The sequence below is a fragment of the Canis lupus genome, chromosome 2, assembly GCF_011100685.1.
Source record: "Canis lupus familiaris isolate Mischka breed German Shepherd chromosome 2, alternate assembly UU_Cfam_GSD_1.0, whole genome shotgun sequence".
NCBI lineage: Eukaryota > Metazoa > Chordata > Mammalia > Carnivora > Canidae > Canis > Canis lupus.
Genome location: NC_049223.1, coordinates 42,304,675 through 42,323,885, shown reverse-complemented (window position 1 = coordinate 42,323,885; position 19,211 = coordinate 42,304,675). Strand labels below are relative to the sequence as shown.

Below are 19,211 nucleotides of genomic sequence, written 5' to 3'. Positions count from 1 at the left end.
GAGTCTCTGCCTCCTTCCCTTACTCCCACTGATAGCACACAAGCTCCCATACTTACTAAGTTCTCTTCACTTTGTACCATGTATAACTGGCTTCTTTCTCTGGACTCCAGGTGCAAGTAAAATTTTCCTCATAGTAGAAGATACAGGAAATGTTCTCAGGCTTAGCTGGCAGAACTAAATAAATACAAAGACACACACAATCATTTCATGAAAATAGGCAGATCAAAGCTGGTCTTTTTTGATTAGTTGATAATAGATTCTCCCATTCAGGGCCAACGAAAGAATCTAACTCCCTCTCTTCAAATATCCCCCTCAAAGAACTAGATTTCTACTTTTTAAAAAACACTTTTTATATCTTACTCAAAAATAATATTTGAGAAGCAAAACTCATATTAAAATACCAGGTAAATATAAAGTGTTAGTTAAATACTAAATAAAGCATCATATGCTAGAACCGGTCCGGGTAATTAGGCAATGGATGATATGTGGAAAAGAGAAAAACACAAAACATTCAACTATACCACACTTCAAACTTATGTATCAATAATTTTTCCCTAAAGGACTGCATTAATAGAGAAAATTTCTAAAATATCCTTATCTGTATTTTCATAGCTTATAAATCTTGCTCCTTGTAGTTTCTCACCTAGTAATACCTATTCCTTCATAGGAAAATCAGATACAATCTAGAATATGGATCTAGACCCTGCAAGGGTCCAGAGATACAATCTATGGGTACATGAACTTAAAGAGGAAAATATTTTCACTAGTTTATTGTTGAAATTAATAATTTCCTTTCATCATGAATGTGGTCAACAATCTATAGTTGAATCATTACTTGTGATGTCACCATCAAAAGAGTATTTTCATACTATATTTATATTTATTGCAAATACCTTGAAAATATCAAATACTACTGTAACTATTACTAATAATTAAAGTAATTATTAGGCCTTCTTATTTCTTTTCTTTTGATTGATTGATTCATGAGAGACACATAAAGAGAGAGAGAGAGAGAGAGAGAGAGAGAGAGAGGCAGAGACATAGGCAGAGGGAGAAGCAGGCTCCATGCAGGGGAGCCTGACGTGGGACTCGATCCCGGGTCTTCAGAATCAGGCCCTGGGCTGAAGACAGTGCTAAACCGCTGAGCCACCCGGGCTGCCCACATATTATTTTGAGAAGTGGTCCAGACATTTCACCAAATGACAAGGGGTTAATCTACACACTCATCCATGGACATATACACATACATAATTAAGAACAAAGGCAAATCTAAACTAAGGGCAATGTTCAGTTCTGAGACTGAAACTAACTTCTTTTTGAGTCTTTAGTAAAACCAATTTTAAGAAGCAGGCATTTTTGGGAGAGGAAGACAACTTAGGTTACCTTTTCATATCAAAGTAAAGCTTCAGTGCATCTAGGAAGAAGTCCTCGCAAGACAAGAAATAGGAAAAAGCCCATCACTTCTAGCAAGTAAAATACTCATGGGGATGGGTGGAGAGACAATGAAAGTAAGGTAGAGCAAGGAGCTCAGATGTCAGTGTTCTTGGTGGAGCAGTAGAAACACACAGATGGATCTGTGAAACAAGATCATCTGGGCTGGTGACCTACTTCATCAGGCACAGCCTGGGGCAGGTCACAAGCCTTTAATCTAAAAGAAGCCTTATTGGATCCCTGGGTGGCTCAGAGGTTAGCACTGCCTTCGGCCCAGGGTATGATCTTGGAGACTCGGGATCGAGTCCCACATCGGGCTCCCTGTATGGGGCCTGCTTCTCCCTCTGCCTGTGTCTCTGTCTTTCTCTTTCTCTCTCTCTGTGTGTCTCTTATGTATAAATAAAATATTTTAAAAATAAAAAAATAAAAAATAAATAAAAGAAGACTTATGCTCCACTCAGCTTCAACTCCAGCATAATGCAGAAGTCCTAACACTGCAATGGCACAGTGTAAGCTGAGGCAGCAGCTCTATACAGGCAAGGGCATGCAGAGATCCTGAAGTCCCTGGTATCTCAGGGTGGGGAGTGGGTATAGATGTGTGATGTTGGTCCAGGCCTGGGATTTAGATGAAGAAACTTCTGCACACGGAAGACTTCAGGAGCACAGGAAAACAAATGGGACATGAGCTTCAGGAACAGGTGCTAATTTGATGCCTCAAAGTCTAGACAAAGCCACCTGTCCTGCAATAGATAGCAGAGAAAGCATGAGACCAAAGCAGGCAGTCCAGAGAAGACCAGAAGGCAACACAAAGACTTTCTTACATAGATTCACAATCCCTTACCAGACGCTCTGCAGTCAGTCATATAAACTCTGATCATATACCCAGATACCATCTTAAAGAGGAGCAGGGGAAAGGCAGGAACTCTGGAAAGTGAGCATTTGCACCAGAGAGACTAAATTAGCTGAAAGACACTACAAACCAGAAGAAACTGAGCCAAGTTAACAAATAAGAGTGCTGCCCACTCTCCCCTCCTCCTCTCAACTCTGCCTGGCTTTCCAGGGTAGAAGGAACTTTTGGAATTGATTAGTTTGATCATAGACTATAAGGATGTTTTATTTTCTTTGCACACCTAACCCACACTATATTTATTTCACCTCTGTCAGAGGCATTAACTTCTAACAAAAAGGTAGCAAGCAATAAATGGTTCCAGAATGGATGGCATTCACTGTTTTGTTTAAGTCTAGGATTTTTGAATTTGTATATTTATTCATATATTTGTTCTATGAAATGAGAATTGTCCACATGGGTAAAGTAGCCCCTGGGAATAATAAATAAGAATGAGGGAGAGCTTGGTGACTGCATATTGTGTCAATACTCCCAGCTGTTTCTTGAGAAGCTGCTTTCCTCTGAATGCTACACTCCATCCTTGAAGCACCTATTAGTTAGGGACTTCAGAAAGACTCCTCCAGTAACAAAGGAGTTGGTAGGCACCATTTCACACCCCTGCCTCCCAGCATAAACTCATAGCCACCTATGGGAACCAGTAATTTGCCCACACTCCCTACCTAACTTGCTTGCAACAAGTCCCCCACCCCATGCTTCAATGGATCTGCCCTTTCCAGTCACACTTGCCTCAGTCCCAGCACTGTGGAGCCCCTCCCACAAAAGATCAATATAAACCTCACTAGTGCTACATCTCTTAACCTGTGCCTTTTGCAGAGCCTTGGTCATGATGGCGGCAGACTCTGAAAAAGCCTAAGGCACACCTTATTAAAAGTCCAAGACCTTCAGACAGTGTCCTTTGCAGATCTGCTTAGGCTGGCCAGTACCAATAGCAGCAGCTCCAGGTCTAAAGTAGAAGGCAGACCAGCATGTACTTTGTTTAAATGCAGGCTACACCTGCCAGGAACCAAACACTACTCACAACAGGCAGAGAGAGCCACTTCAGACAACTAAACTGATGCAAAAAAAGATAAGAATGCAACAAGGCAAATGCAATACCCACAGGAGAAACTCCCTAAAGAGCTAGGTCCTGGGGAGCAGGGAATGGTGCATTGCAAGGCACTTTAGGACCTCTTTTTCATATGGCCATTACCTTTAAGAACAGGAGCTATAGCTGACTTACCTTACACATAGAAAGACACAGACAATTACAAAAAATGAGAAGACAGAGAAATATATCCAAGTGAAAGAATTGGACCAATACACAGCAAGAGACCTAAGCAAAACAGACATAATATGCCTGATAGAGAATCTATAGTAATGACCATAAAGATACTCATTGGACTTTAGAAAAGAGTAGAGGGTATCAGTGAGACACTTAACAAAAAGATTAAAAAAAAGAATAAATCAGAGATAAAGACCACAATAAATGAAATTAAAAATACACTTAATGTAATAAATAGAAGGCTAAATGAAAGAGAGGAATGAATTAATGACCTAGAAGACAGAGTAATAGAAAGTAACCAAACTGAGCAAATGAGAGGGAAAAAACTATGCAATTTGAGAACAGTCTTAGGGAATTCAGTGACTCCATCAAGTCTGATTAACACTTGCATTATAGGAATAGCAGGGAAGAAAAGAGTAGAAAGGGGGGCAAAAATTTATCTGAAGAAATAATAGCTGAAAAAATTCCCTAATCTGGGAAAAGAAACATATATCCAGGTCCAAGAGGCACAGAGAACCACCCCACTTCCCCCAAAAAAAATCAATGCAGGAGATCCACACAAGACACATAGTAATTAAAATCGTAAAAAGTCGTGATGAAGAAAAATATCATAAAAGCGGCAAGAGAAAAAAAGTTACAAATAGAACAGTCCAAATATTTGGGACATAGAAAAATGGGATCTAAGAGGGAAGTTTATAGCAATACAGGCCTATTTCAAGAAGCAAAAAATGTCTCAAATAAACAATCTAAACTTACACCTAAATTAGGAGCTAGAAAAATAACAAATAAAATCCAAAACCAGCAGAAGGAAGGAAATAATAAAGATTAGAACAGAAATAAATGATAAAGGAACTAAAAAACAATCCAACAGATCAATGACCAGGAGATGGTTCTTTGAAAAGGTCAATAAAATTGATAAATGTCTAGCCAGACTCATCAAAAGAGAGAGAGAGAGAGAGAGAGAGAGAGAGCGCTCAACAGAATCACAAATGTAAAAGGAGAAATAACAACCCACACCACAGAAAGACAAACAAATGTAAGAGAATGTTACGAAAAATTATGTGCCAACAAACTGGACAACCTAGAAGAAATGGATAAATTCCTAGAAACATAAAATTATCAAAACTGAAATAGGAAGAAATAGAAAATCTGAACAGATTCATTACTAGAAAGGAAATTGAGTTAGTAATCAAAAAACTCCAAGGAAACAAAAGTCCAGAATCAGATGGCTCCACAGGTGAATTCTAACAAACATTTACACAAGAGTTAATATGTATTCTTCTCAAACTATTCCAAAAAATAGAAAAGGAAGGTAAATTTCCAAATTCATTCTATGAGGCAAGAACCACCCTAATACCAAAACCAGACAAATCCACCAAAAAAAAGAGAACTACAGGCCAATATCTTTGATGAATATAGATGTAAAAATCCTCAATGGGATACCAGCAAATTGAATCCAATGATACATTAAAAGAAATCGTTCACCACAATCCAGTAGGATTTATCCCAAGATTGCAGGGGTGATTGAATATTCTCAAATCAATCAATGTGATACACATCATATTTAAAGAGAAATGATAAAAACCATATGATCATTTCAATAGATGCAGAAAAACCATTTAACAAAGTATAACCCATTTATGATAAAAACTCTCAACAAAGTAGATATAGAGGGAACATACCTCATTATAACAAGGCCTTATATGGAAAAACCCACAGCCAACATCCTATTCAATGGGAAAAAACTGAGAACTTTTCCCCTACGATCAGGAACAAGACAAAGATGTCCACTCTCACCACTTTTATTCAACATAATACTGGGAATCCTAACCACAGAAAACAGATAATAAAAAGAAATAAAAGGTATCCAAATTGGTAAGGAAGAAGTAAAACTTTCACTATTTGCAGATGACATGATACTATATATAGAAAATGCTAAAGAGGGCAGCCCGGGTGGCTGAGCAGTTTAGCGCCTGCCTTCAGCCCAGGGCATGATCCTGGAGACCCGGGATGGGTCTCCCCGCACGGAGCCTACTTCTCCCTCTGCCTGTGTCTCTGCCTCTTTCTCTCTGTGTCTCTCATGAGTAAATAAATAAAATCTTTAAAAAAAAAAAAGAAAATGCTAAAGACTACACAAAAAAACTACTAGTATTGATCAATGAATTCACTGAAGTCTCAGGAGACAGAATCAATGTACAAAAATCTGTTGCATTTCTATACACTAATAATGAAGCCACAGAAAGAGAAATTAAGAAAGCAATCCCATTTACAATTACACCAAAAATAATAAAGTACCTAGGAATAAGCTTAACCAAGGAGGTGAAAGACCTGTATTCTGAAAACTATATAACATTAATGAAAGAAATTGAAGATGACACAAAAAAATGGAAGACTGGAAGAAAAAATACCACTAAAATGTCTATCCTACCCAAAGCAATATACACATTTAATACAATCCCTATCAAAATAACAACATTTTTCATAGAACCAAAACAAACAATCCTAAAATTTGTATGGAACCACAAAAGACCTCAAAGAGTCAAAGCAATTTTGTTTGGAAAAGAAAAGCAAAGCTGGAGGCATCACAATTCCAGAGTTCTAGTTACACTACAAAGCTGTAGTAATCAAAATAGTATGGTACTGACATAAATATAGACACATAAATCAGAACAGAATAGGAAACTTAAAAATAGGAGTACCTGCATGGCTCAGTTGGTTGAGCTTTGCCTTCAGCTCAGGTTGTGATCTCAGGGTCCTGGGATCGAACCCTATATTGGACTTCCTGCTCTGTGGGGAGTCTACTTTTCCCTCTCCCTCTGACCCTCCTCTCCACTGGTGCTCTCTCTCTCTCTCTCTGAACTAAATAAAGACTTAAAAAAAAAAGAAAACTTAGAAATAAACCCACAATTATATGGTCAGGGATTCTTCAACAAAGCAGGAACAAATATCCAATGGGAAAAAGACAGTCTCTTCAACAAATGGTGTTGGGAAAACTAAACAGCAACATGCAAAAGAATGAAACTGGACCATTTTCTTACACCATACACAAAAATAAATTCAAAATGGATTGAAGACCTAAATGTGAGACCTGAAACCATAAAAATCCTAGAAGAGAGCATAGGTGGTAATTTCTATGACATTGGTTGTAGCAATATTTTTCTAGATAGGTCTCCTGAAGCAAGGGAAATAAAAGCAAAAATAAACTGTTGAGACTTCATCAAAATAAAATGCTTCAGCACAGCAAAGGAAACAATCAACAAAACCAAAAGACAATCCACTGAATGGGATAATATATTTGCAAATGACATCTCTGATAAAAGGTTCTTATCTGAAATATATAAAGAACTGATACAATTCAACACTCAAAAAGAAAATAATTCAATTAAAAAATTGGCAGAAAAAAAATTGGCAGAAGACATGAACGGACATTTCTCCAAAGGAGGCATCCAGATGGTCAACTAATACATAAAAAGATGTTCAACATCACTTATCATCACACCTGTCAAAATGGCTAAATCAAAAACAATAAAGAATAAGTGTTGGTGAGGATGTAGAGAAAAAGGAGCCCTCTTGTACTGTTGTTGGTGGAAATGCAAACTAGGAATGCCACTGTGGAAAATAGTATGGAGCTTCCTCAAAAAGTTAAAAATAGAAGTACCCTCTAATCCAGTAATCACACTATTGGATATTTACCCAAAAAAATACAAAACACTAATTCAAAAGTATTCATGCACCCCTATGTTTATTGCAGATTTATAATAGCCAAGATATGAAGCAGCTCGTGTCCAATGATAGATAAAGTGTGATATAAATAAATAAATACAATAATATTCAGCCATAAAAAATAATCTTGCCATTTGTAATAACATGGATGGAGGTATAGAGTATAATCCTAAGAAAAATAAGTCATAGAAAGACAAATACTATATGATTTCACTCATATGTGGAATTCAAGAAACAAAACATATGAGCAAAGGGAACAAAGAGAGAGAAATAAACCAAAAAGCAGACTCTTAAAAAATAAACTAATGATTACCTGAGGAGAGGTGGGTGGGTGAATGGGTGAAATAGGTGATAGGGATTAAAGAAGGCACTTGTCATGATGAACACTGGGTGATATATGGAATTGTTGAATCACTATACAGTACACCTGAAACTAATATAACTGTATGGTAACTAGATTGTAATTAAAATACAACAAATTTTTAAAAAGATTTTCTGTCTTTACTGCATGCATGCTAAAAACCATGACAAAGACAGTGATCTCTAAGTCCAAATGCTTAAAAAGACCGAGGTACCATTAGCATGATAAGTCATTCTCCATGACCTCACCTTCAATATGGAGGTGTCTGTGTGTCTAAAATGAGTCTCTTGTAGACAGTATATTGATAGGTTTTGTTTTTAATCCAGTATGATACTCTGGCTTTGGATTGGAGCATTTTTAGCCCATATACATTCAGAATTATTATTGAAAGATATGAATTTAGTGCCATTGTATTACCTGCAAAGCCACTGTTTCTGTAGACTGACTCTGTTCTTTTTTGGTCTTTGTGATTTTTGGGCTCTTTGTTCAAATGATCCCCTTTAATATTTCTTGCAGGGATGGTTTAGTGATCACAAATTCTTTTAGTTTCTGTTTGTCCTGGAAGCTCTTTATCTCTCCTTCCATTATGAATGACAGCCTTGCTGAATAAAGGATTCTTGGCTGCATATTTTTCTCATTTAGCACCTTGAATATATCATGCCAGTCTTTTTCGGCCTGCCAGGTCTCTGTGGACAGGTCTGCTGCCAGCCTTATGTTTCTACCCTTATAGGTTAAGGACCTCTTGTCCTGGAGCTGCTTTCAGGATTTTCTTTTTATCTCTGAAATTTGCAAGCTTCATTATTATATGTCAGAGTGTTGACCATTTTTATTGATTTTGAGTGCCTTGTGGACTTAAATGCCTATTTCCTTCCCCAGATTAGGGAAGTTCTCAGCTATAATTTGTTCAAATAAGCCTTCTGCCCCGACCCCACCTCCTCCACCCCCCCACTCCCTTATCTTCGCTTATCTTCTGGGACCCCTATTAGAATATTATTGTGCTTTACAGAATCACTGATTTCTCCACTCATGATCCACTAGTTGTTTTTCTCTCTTTTTCTCAGCTTCCTTACTTCCCATCATTTTGTCTTCTATATCACTGTCTCTTCTGCCTTGTTTATCCTAGCAATTAGAGCCTCCATTTTTTTACTGCATCTCAGTCAAACATCTGGTTCCATGGGTATCAGGAAAAAATTGTTTTAAGAATGATATTGTAGGGGATCCCTGGGTGGCTCAGCGGTTTGGCACCTGCCTTTGGTCCAGGGTGCTATCCTGGAGTCTCAGGATCGAGTCCCACGTCAGGCTCCTGGCATGGAGCCTGCTTCTCCCTCTGCCTGTGTCTCTGCCTCTCTCTCTCTATGTCTATCATGAATAAATAAAATCTTAAAAAAAAAGAATGATATTCTACTCTACGTGAGCTTATTATAAATGAAACTACATTTGTCTTATCCTTACTGCTTGGAATAGGACAAGAAAGCAATATTCTTTTTTAATATTTTATTTATTTATTCATGAGAGACACAGAGAGGGGTGGGGCAGAGACATAGGCAGAGGGAGAAGCAGGCTCCATGCAGGGAGCCCAATGCGGGACTTGACCCCAGTACTGTGGGATCACACCCTGAGCCAAAGGCAGGTGCCAAACCGCTGAGCCACCCAGGCATCCCAGAAAACAATATTCTTTTTCAGTATATGTGCTGCCAAAGCAAGCACCAGAAAGCAATATACTTATAAAGATATTGGAATTTAAGAAGAAAAAAATCTTATTTCTTCTACCCTCCTAGGTTCTGCAGCTGGAACCTTAAAGATGAGATTAACAAAAGACAGATTAAAAAAAAGAAAAACAGTTTATTAATGCATGAAGCACAATTCATACAGGAGAAACGTCAATGAAGAGTAACTCAAAGAGGTGGTTAGATCACAGGCTCACACAGTATCTTAACAAAAATACAATAAATTTGTGCAGAAGAGACAAAACAAAGGAAAAGGAATTTAGTCTTTTTAAAATATTTTTATTTATTTATTCATGAGAGACAGAGAGAGGAAAAGAGAGAGACAGAGATACAGGCAAAGGGAGAAGCAGGCTCCATGCAGGGAGCCCGATGTGGGACTCGATCCCAGGACTCCAGGACCACACCCTGGGCTGAAGGCAGGTGCTAAACCACTGAGCCACCCAGGGATCCCTGGAATTTAGGTTTTTAAGGGTAGTAAACTACAGGAAGGTAAATACAGGTAGGAAACTCATGGAGTAGCCTTCATTTCTGAATCTGTTGATTCTCATCATGTGTTTCCATATCAAAATAATCCTCACGTCAAAGTGGCATATTTTGCAAGGGAATATTCTGATCCCCTACCCAGGTATTACAGAAAAGATCTGTGATGAATAAAATATATGTTCAGTTGTGTTTCCAATGTTTATCAATATCTCCCCTTCTTGGACATATGGCAAGATTTTATTTTCTTGCCTCCTTGAAATTAGGTGTGGCCATATGACTTGCTCTGGCCAGTGACATAAGAGGAGCGTTTAAGTTCTGGTGTATGATTCTCCTTTCTCTCCTTCCTCTGTTCCTGCACACTCTGCAAATTCATGCTGAGATGATAGTGTCTTAAGATGGTAGAGCCTTCATCACCCTGGGCTCCTGCCTACTTCTGATAGACATATAGAATTTGCCATTTTAAACACTGAGATTTTCACAGCATGAACGACTTCCCTGAGTAATGTGAAAAAAGAGACAGTCTGCTTTAAAAATCCAGGATGCTAAGACTTGGGAGAATAATTCATTTAATCAGTAGTTTTCTTTCTTCTCTTCATGTGTCCTCATGAATTCAAGTTCTACACATGTATCTTAGGCCATTTGAGATTAGTTTTATCACCATTTGGGGATGGGAAGAACTGGAATAAGGAACCAGATAACAAATAATGTTAGGCTTCACTTTAACATACTTGCTTTACTTACAATTACATTTTTGCCAGTTACCTGGTGTGATCCCGCATATCCTAACAGCTTTTACTTTATGTATGTAGTAGAACCACCAGTATTCACAGAGCCTACATCTCTATCATCCTCCCTTTCCCCTTACTGGCATACAGGGTACTGATTTTAAGTCTTATCCACTATCCCTAATTCTAGTATCAACTCTATATCTGAAAACTGTTACAAACATGTGATAGGGCACAAAGGGCACTTCACCTCTGTTATACTTTTTATAAAAGCTCAGGAGTACTGGCAAGTACTCAAAAGTTTTAATAAGATCATGAGAAGTAAGGAAAAACTAAGAAACTGTCACAGACCACAAGAGATCAGAGAGATGTGACAATGCAATGCAATATAGTACCCTGAATTCAATCCTGGAACAGAAAGAACATTAATGAAAAAACTAGTGAAATCCAAATAAAGTCTGGAATTTAGTCTATAATAATGTGTCAATATCACTTCCTTAGTTTTGGCAAATGTATTATAAGGTATTAACAATGGGGGCAGTTGGTTGAGGGGTATACAAAAATTGTACTATCTTCACAAGTTTTCTATCAATCTAAGACTATTCAAAAACAGAATTTTGGGCAGCCCGGGTGGCTCAGCGGTTTAGTGTCGCCTTTGGCCCAGGGTGTGATCCTGGAGACCCTATGTCGGGCTTCTTTCATGGAGCCTGCTTCTCCCTCTGCCTATGTCTCTGCCTCTCTCTCTCTCTCTCTCTCTGTCTCTCATGAATAAGTAAATAAAACATTTTTTTTAAAAAGCCAGAATTTTTATTTTTTAAAAATGGGCATCTGAAGGCTAGATTTGCCATTTTGCATATCTATCCTTCCCCAACATGTTCAAAAAAGAAGCTTTAACTATATTCCTATGTTTCTAAGACTATCTATTTCTCCTATGTCTAGAACTAAGGGGAAATATTCATTAGCTTTCCTCTAAGAAAGATGAGAAGAATATTCATGTTTATCAGAGAATTTCCCACATGAAAAAAGAATATTTTTCAAAATTAAATATCTTTGATCTCCCTTCTTCCCTATATGCTCCTGATGCACTGTTGCAAGTTAGTGTTTTGAAAAATGTCTCGAAAAAGAAGAAGAACAGGGCTGATCAGAAACCTAGGGAAAGATATTCTAGAAGGGAAGTCAGGTGGAAACTGGACCAATTGCACAGAACATGGTTTAAGTAAAAGGTAATAAGAAGAGAAGAAGCCAGAGATAGAAGAAAAAGATAAGGGGAAGGGTGAGTTGATGAAAGCCATGATACACATATTTTGAACTGTAAATTGGATAAGTGGGGCAAATTTTTGGTTTCTAAGCTGGTGAGGAGAGGCTAGATGAGACTGAGAGATACAGGCCTACATGCCTATAGTGTCTATAAAACTCCTAAGCACCACAGGTATACCCCAGGGGTGGCTATAAGGCAGGCCGTCCCAGAGAAGACGTCTGGAAGATATTTTCTGTGGATCACTACTGCCCCTTGGTCACCTTCAATTACCAAATGTTACAGTCTTAATTATATACACCCAAATGCATATGTTGAGGCCCTAACCCCCATTACCTCAGAAAATGATTCTATTTGGAGATAGGGTTTTTAAGGAGGTATTAGTTAACATGAGGCCATTAGGGTATTCCCTAATCCAAATTGATTGGTGTTCTTTAAAATCCTAAGAGATTAGAACACACAGAGGGATGACCATATGAAAAGCCATGGAAAGGAATGCTACTTATGTACCAAGGAGAGAGGTGTCAGAAAATCAACCCTGTGGGCACTTTGACTTCCAGCCTCCAGAACTATGAGAAAATAAATTTCTGCCTTTTAAGCCATTCAGTGTGTAAACTGGTACATGACATGATGCCTTTTCTATGTTCCCAGTCCCCAGTCCCCACTTTTCTTCTCTGCTGTTAATACTTAGATGCAATCAAACTAATGGATATTAAATCCATTATGTACTCTATGGATATTAGGCCTGTAGTCTTGAGTTAGACCATTGTGAAAATGTGTTATTTCATCATTTCCCTTTATGTCCTTGGGAATTATTGAAAATACTGTGAAAATTATATTTTTGTTTTTATGTGTGTGTTTTACATGAAACCACTCCTCCTAACACAAAAACTATTGAGATAAGAACTTACTATCATGCTAAAACAGTGGATCTCAACCTTTTGGGGGGGTCATATTATCCTCTGAAAATATGATAGGCCATCTTGCCAAATTTGCACACAGATATGTGTACATCAACATGCACACACCTATCCACACAAATTCAGGGAGTTCAAAAACCTCTTGTTGCTCATCTACTTATGCCCATGGTCCAGGTGTCCCTTTGCACTCAAATTAATAGTTCTTGTACAAAGAAGTTAATAAAAATCAGATAATCTATAAAAGGGAAAAAGTCAACCTACCTGCCAGGCTGAGTTTACAGAGTAGAAGGAGCATCCATAGTACCTTGGCCCACATCATCCCCAAGTTAATGCAGGAAGGCTGAGAAGAGAACTGAAAATGTCACTGGTCAAAAGTTAGTTTCCTCTTTTGTTTTTATTTTTTTAAGTTGTATTTAAATTTAATTAATTAACTATAATGTTTTATTTATTTCAGAGATAGAGGTCAGTGATCCATCAGTTTTACATAACACCGAGGGTTCATTACATCACATGCGCTCCTTAATGTCCATCACCCAGGGACCCCATATTCCCACTCCACTCCCCTCCAGTGATCCTCAGTTTGTTTGCTATGATTAAAAGTCTCTTATGGTTTGTCTCCCTTCCTGATTCTGTCTTGTTTTATTTTTTCCTCTCTTCCCCTATGATCCTCCTCTCCTTTAAACAACTCTATTTCCAGTGACAAGCATATTCTGGGGTTTTTAAGGAAGAGTCCTTTATTTTTTTTTCTTATTTTATACTTTTAGTTATCACATAGACCCTTCACAATTACTTCATCAATCCCACTCAATATTTAATTTGTCCATAATTCATTCCACTCTATAACTTGAAAAGAATACCAGCCACCAAAAAAAAAAAAGTACTGTGAGTTGTAGAGATCTGAGACCATCATCTTGTCTCTGCCTCAGGCCCTAAGCCCTGCAGCCAAATGGAATGACTCCTAATCTCCCAAAAGTGCCACGGTATTTCAACATCCCCATGTTTTGCTCATGTGGTTCCTTCTGCCTACAATGTCCTTTTCCCCTCATTCTTGGCAAATTAATTCAGTCTTCCAGACTTATCCTTAAGGCTAACCTCTATACTTCTCCCTACCCCAGAGATGGAGTTGTGCACCAACCCCTCACCCTGCAACATATCCTATTGCATGTGCCAGACAGAATGGTGTTACCAGTTGGCTTCTCTATGTAGAGAGAGCTTCTGAATAGTGAAGCTTCTCTTATTCCTCTTTGAAGCTAAGAATTTAAGTACCTACTGGTACATGATAGACATAAAATACTGTTAATGGAATTAATTAGAACAAAAAGTTTGCTGACTCTTCATCTCATCCCACAGAGAGATGGTGGGATAATCTAAGGATGAAGCAAATGGAAAAGCAGTAACTCATTTTTGGAAGAAATAAAGGATGCCACATTTCATCTGACAGATCATTAGAGGGGGAAAAAAAAGAAAAAGAAAGAGTTCTCAACAAAATAAACCATTTGAGAAAAATTCATATGCATCATTTCTGGAAAAAAACACCAGAATAAAATTTTCTCATATACAAACTAAATGAAGTCTTACTAATTGAAAATGCCTACGGCAATAAAGCAGAATGAAAATTTGAGTCTATAGTGGTAAAAATGCCATCAGGAAACAGTATGAGACTGGTTACATAACAGCAATAGTAACCACCTGTTAACTCAACAGCAGTAGCTACTCTCTTAGGAAATAACGGTTTTGATTTAAAGGAGTCAAATCAAAGGGAAATTTTTAACTTTTTAAAATGAGGAATGTGTTCTTTAAAATTAGTTGTAATACTAATAGTATTTGTCAGTGCCTAATTATTCATAACATTGTCTTAATTTTCTCCATTTTGTAGCTAGGAGACATGCCTTTATACTGGTCCTAAAAGCATTCTGGAAAAGGATAGAGGCCCAACCATGAAAACTCTATAAAAACTACGGTGCTCAAATTATCAACAAATGAATAATTATGGATGTGAAAGTTAAAATTGTTATTCTGACATGGGGTTTTATGTTTTTAAAATCTTATCAATATTAACTGTTGAATAAAACATTTTAAAATTTATGGTAATTACTGCTTTCTCCTTTAAAATGAGACTAATCGGGGATCCCTGAGTGGCTCAGCGGTTTGGCACCTGTCTTTGGCCCAGGTGCGATCCTGGAGTCCTGGGATTGAGTCCCGCGTCAGGCTCCTGGCATGGAGCCTGCTTCTCCCTCTGCCTGTGTCTCTGCCTCTCTCTCTCTGTCTATCATAAATAAATAAAATATTATAAAAAATAAAAAATAAAATGAGAATACTCATATATTATTTGTGAATTAAAAAAATCCTCAAAACAATTGGTGGGAATGTGAACTGGTGCAGCCACTCTGGAAAACTGTGTGGAGGTTCCTCAAAGAGTTAAAAATAGACCTGCCCTATGACCCAGCAATTGCACTGCTGGGGATTTACCCCAAAGATACAGATGAAGTGAAACGCCGGGACATCTGCACCCCGATGTTTATAGCAGCAATGTCCACAATAGCCAAACTGTGGAAGGAGCCTCGGTGTCCATCGAAAGATGAATGGATAAAGAAGATGTGGTTTATGTATACAATGGAATATTCCTCAGCCATTAGAAACGACAAATACCCACCATTTGCTTCAACGTGGTTGGAACTGGAGGGTATTATGCTGAGTGAAGTAAGTCAATCAGAGAAGGACAAACATTATATGTTCTCATTCATTTGGGGAATATAAATAATAGTGAAAGGGAATATAAGGGAAGGAAGAAGAAATGAGTGGGAAATATCAGAAAGAGAGACAGAACATAAAGACTCCTAACTCTGGGAAACGAACTAGGGGTGGTGGAAAGGGAGGGGGGCGGGGGTGGGGGTGAATGGGTGACGGGCACTGGGGGGCACTTGACGGATGAGCACTGGGTGTTATTCTGTATGTTGGTAAATTGAACACCAATAAAAAATAAATTTATTATAAAAAAATCCTCAAAACAATCAGCAGTACCAAAACATACTCAGAGACAAAACTAGAAAAATTGCAGTAGTTGAAGAGAGTGGTATTCTAGGACTTGACACAGCCTGAGTTCTAGCCCTGGCACTCCTTTGAATCATCTGGTGACCCCAGGTATTCCCTTTAAAAAAAAAAGAAATTTACTCATGAGAGACACAGAGAGAGAGGCAGAGACATAGGCAGAGGGAGAAGCAGGCTTCTTACAGGGAGCCTGACGCAGGACTCAATCCCAGGACCCAGGGTTCACAAGCTGAGCCAAAGGCAGATGCTCAACCACTGAGCCACTCAGGTGCCCCCTCAGGTATTCTCATATTCATTCAGCAGTGTCCTAGCCACACATTAGGTGTGTGGAATAAAAGATAATCCTGTCCTTAACTTCACTCTAGTTCAGTGTTTGTTTGTTTTTTTAACAAGGAAAAGGGAGTCAGAGGATGGAGAGGATGCTAAAATCCAGAGTGAGCTACTATGACTGATGGGTCCATATCATATTCCTCCAAATGGGTTTAAGAAAACAGGAAAAAGAGTTGAGAACCATGGATCACTTGCAGAGACAGAAGCACAGACACTAATAGCAAATACCACATGGTAAGTGCTGTAATTATAATAGTGCAACAAAGAGCACAGAGGATCTAAGGAGAGAAATGAGCCAATGACTATAGAAAGTCAACAAGTGGTTCTAAATGATGATACTCCTCATTCTACCACTTGCCCGTCTTCCAGTGCCTTTTCCACTTTCCCCACACACACCAAAGGACCACCACAAAGTGATTGTTTATGGGGAGTAAACATGAACAAATTTGAGGTGCCTCCCAGGGACTTAGAAATAAGTTCAATTGGGAGTTCAATAGCAAAATCTGTGCACAAAGGCCAATCTAGTTATCTGTGAGTGTAAATCAGTGGGTAGAGGTCAAATGCAGTTGAAGAACTTGAGTTTACTCTAAACTCCCGCCGAGGAAATCTGGGCATATTCTCAGACAAGTGGATCTGGAAAATCATTATCATCATTTAGTTGCAAGAAACTACTCAACTAGTTGTATCTTAAGTGGGAGGAGACTTTGAGAACACAAAGGACAGGTCCCCTCAGACTTTAAAATATTGATGGTTGGGATCCCTGAGTGGCGCAGCGGTTTGGCGCCTGCCTTTGGCCCAGGGCGCGATCCTGGAGACCCGGGATCGAGTCCCACGTCAGGCTCCCGGTGCATGGAGCCTGCTTCTCCCTCTGCCTATGTCTCTGCCTCTCTCTCTGTGTGACTATCATAAATAAATGAAAAAAAAATTTAAAAAAAAAAAAAAAAAAAAAAAAAAATAAAATAAAATATTGATGGTTAAAGAAGGGAGAAGTTGGCAGAGTTTATCCCGTACTATCTCCTGGAGGAAATGATGAAATTTCCTTGTACTGAACAAGGCAACTCATCAGACCTAACCACAGTCTTGATGAAAGAAAACTCAAAACCAAAGATTTCCACCATTGCTATGATTCTGCGAAGACTTCTATGATGATTAATTTAAGGGAAGAGACCCTGAACAAGGACATGAAGACTATCCTCAGAGCACCTTAGTAGCTCAGTCAGTTGAACGACTGACTCTTGATTTGGGCTCAGGTAATGATCTCAGGGTGTGAGATAAAGCCCCAAGTTGCCGGGGGTGGGGTGGCGTCCACACTCAGCAAGAAATCTGCTTGAGGATTCTTTCCCTCTGCCTCTCTTCCCACCCATGCTCCCTTCTTTCTGAAATAAATAAATCTTTAAAAAAAAGAAAAAAAATCCTCCCCACTCCCTTTGGGCACCGTAAAGGTGTCACCTGTCGAAGCTTTTCTTGAAAGCAGTCATATCCTTAGTGCCTCCTTTGACAAGACCATTAGAATTAATGGTTTAAAATCTGGGAAAACCCTGAAGGAATTCTGTGGCCATTCCTCCTTTGTTAATGAAGCAACTTTTACATGAGATGGACTTTTTATTAGTGGGCCATCTGATAGCACTGAGGAAATCTAGAATATGAAGACTACAGAATGTTCAAATACCTTTAAATCCCAAGCAGCACTGAGGGGAGATACCACTGTCAACAGTGTGATCCTGCTTCCCAAAATCCCAGAGCACTTTGTGGTGTGCAAAAGATGAAATATAATGGTCATCATGAACATGCAGGGGGCAGATCAGAAGCTTCAGCTCTGGTAAGAGAGGTGGTGGTGATTTTGTTTGCTGCACCCTAATTGCCTGTGGTGAATGGATCTACTGTGTAGCAGGGGACTTTGTGCTTTAGTGTATTAGCACAGTTATTGGCAAACTGGAGAGAACTTGGACAGTTTACCAGAAGGACATGATTGGTATCGCACATCACTCTCATTAGAACGTGATTGCTACTTAAAGGGAAGATGGACTCCTAAAGCTCTGGAGACCCTAATTCCACTTTTCTTCTAAAATTTGCTTGAAGGTATGTACTTAAGTGAAGACAGATTCATGTATTGCTTTTTTTTTTATGCTACCTTTTCTAAGCAAATATGTGAATTTGGGCACAAGAGTAACTTTGTGAAAATTCGTGTTAAAAAAAACAACACATCAGTCTCCTTGCAGTCTTAAATGAGGTAAAGTAGCCTCACAAAATCTGAGCAATTTCTGGGGGGTATTCAAGACCCTGGGCCACAGGAAATTCACAAATATTATGCCATGTTCTGGAGGAAATCAAACAATTTCCTGCATTCTCTGGGTCATCATCCCTAACATCTAAATGCAGCAGCTTTGAACAACTATCTTCAGTAAAAGGTCACTTCCTAGAAATACAGTTTCTCATTAGAGGGACCTCATTTGAATACAGCATTTAATGGAGACCCAGAAATCTCAAACAACTATGAATATTCCACATTGGACTATAGGACTCTGAAAATATATAGTGATACCACTTAAGTAACCTGTGTTTTTTTAAAGATTTTATTTATTCATTTATTCATGAGAGAAAGAGAGAGGCAGAGACACAGGCAGAGGGAGAAGCAGGCTCCACGCAGGGAACCCAACTCGGGACCCGATCCCCGGTCTCCAGGATCACACCCCTGACCGAAGGCACGCACGTGCACGCACACACACACACACACACACTATCCTTTGGCCTTTCAACAATTCCCAGCCAAGGCTGCATCCTGGATACAAAGTTTCATGTGAATATATTTGTACAAAAAAGTACCACTATGTGATTTTTCCCAGGGCTGGTCCTACTTTCATTCATTCATTTATTCATACATTCACTCAACTAATGTATGTTGATACTCATTCTCTGCCAGGACCCGTGCATACTATGGAATTGGGTTATTAAAGGATGGGCAAAGAAGAAATAAATTTTAAGTACAGAACTCTGGCCACAAGTTTAATTAAGAATCTATGAACTCTACTGATGGGAGAGA

The 19,211-nt window shown here is 38.6% G+C and overlaps 1 protein-coding gene across 4 annotated transcripts in view; it reads right to left on the bottom strand.

Moving 5' to 3' along the window:
• The window catches only part of IL31RA (interleukin 31 receptor A), an 85,168-nt gene that overhangs the window by 40,985 nt on the left and 24,972 nt on the right, over window positions 1-19,211 (bottom strand). For 3 of the 4 annotated variants that reach the window (XM_038530620.1, XM_038530621.1, XM_038530623.1), the window contains 2 exons: window positions 13,055-13,145; window positions 57-174 (listed from right to left, as the gene is read on the bottom strand). In XM_038530620.1, coding sequence (XP_038386548.1) covers window positions 57-174; window positions 13,055-13,112 — 176 coding nt within the window. In that variant the 5' untranslated portion in view covers window positions 13,113-13,145. The remainder of the gene's footprint in view (window positions 1-56; window positions 175-13,054; window positions 13,146-19,211) is intronic. The other variant, XM_038530622.1, reaches the window with a different exon arrangement.